The 8,217-nt window shown below is 37.8% G+C and overlaps 1 protein-coding gene across 2 annotated transcripts; it reads left to right on the forward strand.

Moving 5' to 3' along the window:
* The first annotated feature begins 2,361 nt into the window (after positions 1 to 2,361).
* Positions 2,362 to 8,217, forward strand: LOC145048681 (mediator of RNA polymerase II transcription subunit 33A-like). 2 transcript variants are annotated; one of them, XM_078997266.1, is made up of 12 exons: positions 2,362 to 2,801; positions 3,343 to 3,453; positions 3,520 to 3,864; positions 4,006 to 4,325; positions 4,408 to 4,499; positions 4,583 to 4,910; positions 4,985 to 5,195; positions 5,576 to 5,690; positions 5,763 to 5,924; positions 6,024 to 6,690; positions 6,772 to 6,978; positions 7,062 to 8,217. In XM_078997266.1, the coding sequence occupies exons 1-12, from the start codon at positions 2,503 to 2,505 to the stop codon at positions 8,186 to 8,188; spliced, it is 3,984 nt and encodes a 1,327-aa protein (XP_078853392.1). In that variant the 5' UTR covers positions 2,362 to 2,502; the 3' UTR covers positions 8,189 to 8,217. The 2 variants fall into 2 exon arrangements, with proteins under 2 accessions (XP_078853392.1, XP_078853393.1); XM_078997267.1 differs by having other exon boundaries at positions 7,065 to 8,217.

Consider the following 8,217-nt stretch of genomic DNA (forward strand, 5'->3'; position numbering starts at 1 on the left):
ATCATATATAAAATGAGAATACACAAACATATATGATTTTAATGCTTATAAAATCACCATCTCTTCCACCTTCATATATGTATTATTAACAATATTAATAATAACCAATTTAAAAAATAATATATTTATTTATATTTGTAATATAATAATAATAACAGAAAAATCATAATTTTTTTTTAAAAAAATCTTAATATTTTGAATTAGTTTATGAAATAATTCCAAATTAGTTTGTTACCGGTTGAAATCTTTAAAAAAATTATCAAAAGAAAACAAAATTTTAAGATTTTATTTATTAGTTATCATTATATTCACTTTATTGTTAAATAATTATTTTTTGGGGAAAATGACTCTTGAGGGTAATTAACTTTTGCGTTTGTACTCATTTGGTCACTTTTCTTTTTTTTGTATTCAATATACCATCGAACTTGTTGTTGGTGTTTATCATAGCCCTTTTGACCGGCTTTTGACCTGTGATAGCCGGTCAAAGGGTTATGGTGAACACAAACAACAAGTTCGATGGTATATTGAGTACAAAAAAAAGGAAATGGACCAAATGAGAACAAACGCAAGAGTTGGTTACCCTCCTGATTCATTTTCCCTTTACTCATTTACAACAAATCTCACATCATCTCCTACTGATATTAATGACTTTATGATATTCATTCTTGCTTCTCTTCAAAACATAACTCACGAAAGGACATTATTCATGCATGTACAACTTTGTAATGCACTTGAATATTTATTAGGGGAATCTTGACTAAGTAGGCGCATTTCATGACTACATTTACATTTGCAATCAAATGATTTATCGTATCATGGATTCTAGATAAGTCTACAAACGAGTGGAATCACAAGTGTTGTGATTTTTGAGTTTACTTAGCTTTAAGATCGAACTCATGGGATAAGATACAACATCAATATGTACAATATCATGCTGCTTTTGTAGACACATCACCATAATATTGTACATATTGATGTTGTATCTTATGTTGGGTTTTGAGCAATCTAACACTTCCTAAGTGTGCATGCAATCCTAATAAACCTTGGATCTATGTTTGTCTAAATACATGAAAAATAATAATTTTCCAAGGTTCATAACCTATCTAACATGGCATGGGGTACTTTTAAACATAAAAGAATTAGATGAGATTACGTACATTTTTGATGAGTTTGATTCTTAAGGAGTTTGAGGGCCAAGCACCAATAGTGTGAATGCCTCAAATGGAATCACAAATCACCACAAACACTTGGAAAACTTTGAGAGAGTGTATACACACTATAATTTCATCCACACACAAACACACACACTAGTGACTATTTCATGCAACATAAGCATGCTTATATAATGTGCATGGTTAGGGTGAAACCCTAATAACCCATGACCTTTCCTTTTCCAAGGATCCATGGGTTAAAAGCTCCATGGATCATCCATGGACTTTCATACAAGCCTAGCCCATTAACAAATGAGTGTTAGCCCACACCATATAAAACCAATAGCCCACAATCTAATTAGTCTTCTTTTTAATCTCTAAATTAATTCATAATTAATTTAAGACTAAGACTAATTAAATAACATGACTTCATATTAATATATTATAACTTATAATATATTAATAATCATATGTGTATAACTCTCATAAAATTATCCATAAATAGTTCAGGTGAAGTGCAACCCAAATGGACCATGCCGAGTCGGATCAAGTATATACCAAATAAGTTATGAACTTAGACACCTTATCCAACATCTTATCCCATGAGTTCGATCTTAAAGCTAAGTAAACTCAAAAATCATAGCACTTGTGGTTCCACTTGTTTGTAGACTTGTCTAGAATCCATGATACGATAAATCATTTGATTGAAAATGTAAATGTAGTCATGAAATGCGCCTGCTTAGTCAAGATTCCCCTAATAAATATTTAAGTGCATTACAAAGTTGTACATGTATGAATAATGTCCTTTCGTAGGTTATGTTTTGAAGAGAAGCAAAAATGAATCTCATAAAGTCATTAATATCAGTAGGAGATGATGTGAGATTTGTTGTAAATGAGTGAAGGGAAAATGAATCAGGAGGGTAACCAACTGTTGCGTTTGTTCTCATTTGATCTATTTCCTTTTTTTGTACTCAATATACTATCGAACTTGTTGTTTGTGTTCACCATAACCCTTTGACCGGCTATCACCGGTCAAAAGGGCTATGGTAAACACCAACAACAAGTTCAATGGTATATTGAATACAAAAAAAAAAAAGGACCAAATAAGTACAAACGCAAAAGTTAATTACTCTCCAGAGATTCATTTTCCCTATTTTTTGATGCGTCAATAAAAAGGTGCTTGCCCGCCGCCCATTTGTGCTGACTGCAGGTGCCGCTGAATACTGTTTCAGTATTCGTTTGCCTCCCAAATTATCAAAATAGACGTTGCCCTTCTTCCACTCCATAGACTTTCTTCACATTTTCAAATGGAGGTTGGTGAAAAATCATAGGCCCTGGTACTGAAATCACAATGACGGCGACCCTGCCGTCGACTGCTACACCGACGATGAACTTGAGTCTCAAGGAAGGGTTGATGGAAATGACGGAGTCTGCTCAAAATAAGGGTACCGATCCCTTGATTTGGGGTGTTCAGCTCTCCTCTAGCCTGTTGTCTGCCGGAACCACCATGCCGTCGACGGAGGTCGCCGAGTTGCTCGTTTCGCATATTTGTTGGTCTAATAATCTCCCAATTGCTTGGAAATATCTCGAAAAAGCGCTAAACCTTAGAATTGCTCCGCCAATGCTCGTTCTCGCGCTTCTTTCCAACAGGTTTTTATTTAAATCTATGCAATCTAACTGTTTTGGAGTATGAGTATGAACAGTGATGTATCAGATGGTGTATAAGTATGAACAGTCCACCGGAACATGGATTGGTACTCAATGGTATTGACGCTACAAGTAGCTACAGATCCTTAGCTAAAGCTTCCATTAAAGCTATAATAAAACGAAAATTTAAGCAAAACTAGAGCTAGAAAACTTAAAGAGACATATTTAGCAGTTTGCTACAGAAATTGGTGGTTTTGATGAATGAAATCTAGTTATGAGTGTATTTTAAGGATGAATAATCCTATGACAAGTAGTATATGACTAACCATTGACATCTGGTATGATCAATCTAGTTATATTTCCAAAATGCTTTCTTAAGTTACAAGAATCAGAAAGTTATAGTGACAGGAATATTGAGTAGGAACTTGATTAGGTGTAATGTTTAACAATTTTTCTCTAGATAATATTGAGTAGGAAGTTGTAAATTTTTTTCCTTTTTGGTTAATCTTCATTTAACTCAATTCAATTTGTTGAATTGTTGTAGTGTAATCCCGAATAGAAGAAGCCAACCTGCTGCATACAGGATCTTTCTGGAGCTCCTTAAAAGACACATTTTTTCTTTGGCTTCTGAAGTTAATGGTCCAAAGTACCAGAAGTAAGGTTTTTCATTTGAAGACTTGCATCGAGTTTACTTGGACATATCTTAATACTTTAATTGCAGAATCATGGAATCAATAGACAATGCTCTTCACCTCTCCCAAAGATTTGGCATTCCATCTAGTGAACCTGGGATTCTCCTAGTTGAATTTGTATTTGCAATAGTGTGGCAGTTGCTTGATGCATCAATAGATGATGAAGACTTGTTGGAACTTGTACCTGAAAAGAGGTCTACTTGGCCAATGAAACCACAAGAGATGGAAATTGATGATCATAATATCGGAGAAAAGAAAATTGATCACTATGACAGATTGTATAGAACAAACACCACATTGGCCATTGAAATCATTGGAGAACTTTACCGAAATAAATTAACTTCCAGGATCCTGTCTTTGGCACGTCAAAATATGTGAGCACTGAGGCTTATATATATATATATATATATATATATATATATATATATATGTATATATATATATATATATATATTTTATCATATATTTATTTAAAGATCCGGTGCTAATTCCGCTTTACTATTTTCCATTTTTAGGCCTGTACACTGGAGATCTTTAATTTATAATTTGCGACTACTGATAGCAAACTCAATATCTTTGAGAAATTCCAAAGATATTACTCCTGAGTCTCTTTTGCAGCTAACATCTGATAACCATGTAATCATGTCACCAGAATGCAAAACAGTATCTTTGCAACAGTTCCATGCAGTAATGGCTTCCGGATCGCTTGTATCATCTACAGCTCCAACTCATGGTGCTAGTCGCTCGTCTTTTTGGCTTCCAATTGATCTGTTCCTTGAAGACACCATGGAGGGATTTGTGGTGGCTACCACAAGTGCAGCCGAAACTCTTTCTGGTATTCAATCGACTTTGATATGATGATGATGCTTTTGAATTTTATCTATAGTTTATCATAAACAAATCAAATTTTATTATAGGTCTACTGAAAGCCTATCAAGCAATTACTCAAGCTTCTTGGCAGGAAGCATTTCTTGGTTTGTGGATTGCAGCTTTACGGCTTGTTCAAAGGGTAAAATCGTGAATATATATATAAAAGTTGTCCAGATTAATATTAAAGTAGGTGATGGATCTTTAACACTTGGGTTTTAATAGGAGCGAGATGCTCTTGAGGGCCCGATACCACGTATGGATACATGTTTATGCTTACTACTATGCACAACCACCATTGCAATTGTCAATATTGTTGATGAAGAAGAAAACAGTCTCGTTGAGGAAGACGTGCATATGCGAAGTGAAACACAAGTTGTTGGGAAGTGTAGGAAGAGTCTTGTTTCCAGCTTACAACAGTTGGGTGATTATGAAGGCTTGTTGGACCCACCATCATCTGTAACCTCTTTAGCAAATCAGGCAGCTGCTAAAGCCATTATGTTTTTTTCGGGTCTAGCAAATCAATGCTTGAATGACACATCTCTCACTTGTTGTGCGTAAATCTCTTTCATTTTATGTTTGTTTGAACATACATTCATCAATCAGCTGCTTTTTTGTTGTTTGCAGCTGGAGACCTGAGACATCTGATTGTGGAGGCTTGTATTGCAAGGCATCTTCTAGACACATCAGCATACCTATGGCCTGGTTATGTCAAGGGACATGCCAACCAAATACCTCACAGCATTGCTGGCCAGATGCTTGGCTGGTCATCATTGATGAAGGGGTCCCCTTTGACTCCTCCAATGATACATGCTTTGGTTTCAACTCCGGCTTCTAGGTATGAATCACATGTTGTATTTGTTAGGAAAATGGTCCCAAAGATTCCCACTAACTAAAATTGAATACAAGTATGTACACGAGAAACTCCAAAACCGGAGAAAAACCACACATCTAGAGAGAAAATTTCACTATATGACAAATTATTACAATCTCATAGACAAAATCTCTCAAGCCAATCCCCCAACCACATTTTTCAACAAAACAAGAGAAAAAAAAAAGTAAATACTTAAAGTGTGTTTGATAGGGGAATTTTTGACACCACTCCACTCTTTTACCCTCTACGAGTGTGGGACAAAAAATTTCTTTCATATAAATCTCAACATTATTATCTGTGTAATTCTTTTTGAACTGAATTCAAGCCCTTGAATTTAATGGAAGCTTAGCTGAAATTGAGAAAATATATGAAATTGCAACCGATGGTTCCGATAATGAGAAGATTTCTGCTGCTACTGTTTTATGTGGGGCATCATTAACTCGTGGTTGGAATATACAAGTGAGTTTTGCAGTTTTGCTTATTAATATATTTTGAATCATCCAGTTGCTCATTTATGGGTTGTATTTGCAGGAACATACTGGATTTTTCATCATTAAGCTGCTGTCACCTCCGGTTCCCTCAGATTATACTGGTAGTGAGAGTCATTTAATAGCTTCTGCTCCCTTTCTAAATGTTCTTCTTGTGGGGATAGCATCTATCGACTGTGTTCAGATTTTTTCCTTACATGGATTGGTAGGTAAACAGTAACTTACAGTTTGTTTTCGCTTTTTATAATTTATACAAAATTTATGTACAGAAGATCAATATGTTTTATCTATATGTTTGTTTCAGGTTCCACATCTTGCTGGTGTTTTGATGCCAATATGTGAGGCTTTGGGTTCATGTTCACCCACTGTTTCTTGGACTCTTCCAACTGGTGACCTTTTATGCCCCCTTGGTGTGTTCTCGAATGCTTTTACTCTTCTGTTAAAGCTATGGAGATTTGAACAACCACCTCTCGAGCATGCGATTGGGGATATTACTCCGGTAGGGTCTCAGCTAACACCAGAGTTCCTCTTATTGGCACGCAATTCTCAATTATCATCATGTAGGAATTCATCCAAACACCAAAAGAAAAGAATGAGGTTTCTTAAGCAGTGTGATCTGTCTGCTTCAACTCCTGTATATTTAGACTCTTTTCCAAAATTGAAATTTTGGTATCGACAGCATCAAGCGTGTATCGCTTCCACCCTTTCTGATCTCAAACCTGGAACTTCAGTGTACCAAATCTTTGAAGCCCTTCTAAACATGATGTTTAGAAAAACAAATACAAATACAGGTGGTGGTGGTGGTCAAACGTTGACTTCTTCAACATCTGGAAGTAGCAATTCGTCTGATGACTACACTCTTCATCTTAAACTCCCTGCTTGGGACATTCTAGAAGCAGTCCCTTTTGTGCTTGACGCTGCACTGACCGCATGCGCCCATGGAACACTCTCTCCACGAGAACTCACCACCGGTTAGTTACTTAGTTTCCATGACGAGGTCATTTACGTCTTTTGTAATATAAATTTAATATTGATTATTCCGTTTGCCTCAGGGTTCAAAGATCTTGCTGACTTTTTTCCTGCTTCTATGGCAACTATCGTGAGTTACCTTTCGGCTGAAACCACAAGGGGACTCTGGAAACCTGCATCTATGAACGGAACCGATTGGCCAAGTCCTGCCACTAACTTATCCATGGTCGAACAAAACATAAATAAGATATTAGCTGCAACCGGAGTTGACGTTCCAAGTCTTTCTGTAGGTATGTTTTAGTTGTAGCTATTAGCTAACCGTTTTACCATTATACCCTTCCTGTAGAATTTTTATATTCTTTCAATTGTGTAGCAGGGGGGACACATCCGGATACCCTTCCTTTACCTCTGGCCGCCCTAGTGAGCCTCACAATAACCTACAAAGTCGATAGAATCTCCGAATCCGTACTGAACCTAGCGGGCCCGGCATTGAACACTCTGGGTGCAGGTTGTCCATGGCCATGCATGGCCATCATAGCCGCTCTATGGACTCAAAAAGCCAAACGTTGGACCGATTATCTTGTTTTCTCAGCATCCCGAACCGTATTCCACCACAACACTGACGCTGTAGTAGAGCTTCTTAAAGTCTGCTTCGCATCAACCCTCGGTCTAAACTCCTCAAACACCGGTGGTGGAATCGGTAACCTCCTCGGTCACGGATTTGGATCCGACTTTTCCGGCGGGATCGCTCCGGTGGCCCCCGGAATACTATACTTACGGGTGCACCGTAGTGTTCGAGACGTGATGTTCATGACCGAAGAAATCGTCTCTCTGTTAATGCATTCGGTTAAAGACATCGTCTCCACCGGTGTCCCGATTGAAAAACTTAAAAACCCTAAAACCGGAATGATCTTGAGATATGGCGAGGCTTCTCTTTCCGCAACCATGACTCGTATCAAGCTAGCCGCGTCTCTAGGAGCTTCGCTGGTTTGGATAACCGGTGGGTTGAACCTAATACAAACTTTGATCAAAGAAACAATGCCATCATGGTTCATATCGGTGCACCGATTGGACCACACCAAGGGTGACTCGGGTGCAGGCGGGATGATTGGGATGCTTAAAGGTTACGCTCTTGCTTACTTCATGATTCTTTCGGGTGCGTTTGCGTGGGGTGTTGACTCGGTGTCTTCGGCGTCTAGTAAACGTGGGTCCATCCTTGGGGCCCACTTGGAGTTCATGGCGAGTGCACTCGATGGGAAGATTTCACTTGGCTGTAATAAAGCGACATGGAGGGCGTATGTTTCTGGTTTTGTGAGTTTGATGGTTTCGTGTACGCCTATATGGACTCGTGAGGTTGATGTGGATGTTTTGAGGAGTTTGAGTAAAGGGCTAAGGAAGTGGGATGAGGAAGAGTTGGCGATGGCGTTGCTCCGGATTGGTGGGGTCCGTGCGATGGGTGCAGCTGTGGATTTTATCATAGAATCTTCGGTGTCATTGTAGGATCCATTTTTGTACATACTTTATACTTA

This window comes from Lactuca saligna, chromosome 5, assembly GCF_052625555.1.
Source record: "Lactuca saligna cultivar CGN05327 chromosome 5, ASM5262555v1, whole genome shotgun sequence".
In the NCBI taxonomy this organism is placed as follows: domain Eukaryota; kingdom Viridiplantae; phylum Streptophyta; class Magnoliopsida; order Asterales; family Asteraceae; genus Lactuca; species Lactuca saligna.

Excerpts from the sequence above, each read along its gene's own strand:
- LOC145048681 (XM_078997266.1), top strand. The coding sequence starts at position 2,503 with ATGACGGCGACCCTGCCGTCGACTGCTACACCGACGATGAACTTGAGT. Across the intron at positions 2,802-3,342 it reads CTCGCGCTTCTTTCCAACAG|TGTAATCCCGAATAGAAGAA; the intron begins GTTTTTATTTAA and ends GAATTGTTGTAG. Across the intron at positions 4,500-4,582 it reads CTTTACGGCTTGTTCAAAGG|GAGCGAGATGCTCTTGAGGG; the intron begins GTAAAATCGTGA and ends GGGTTTTAATAG.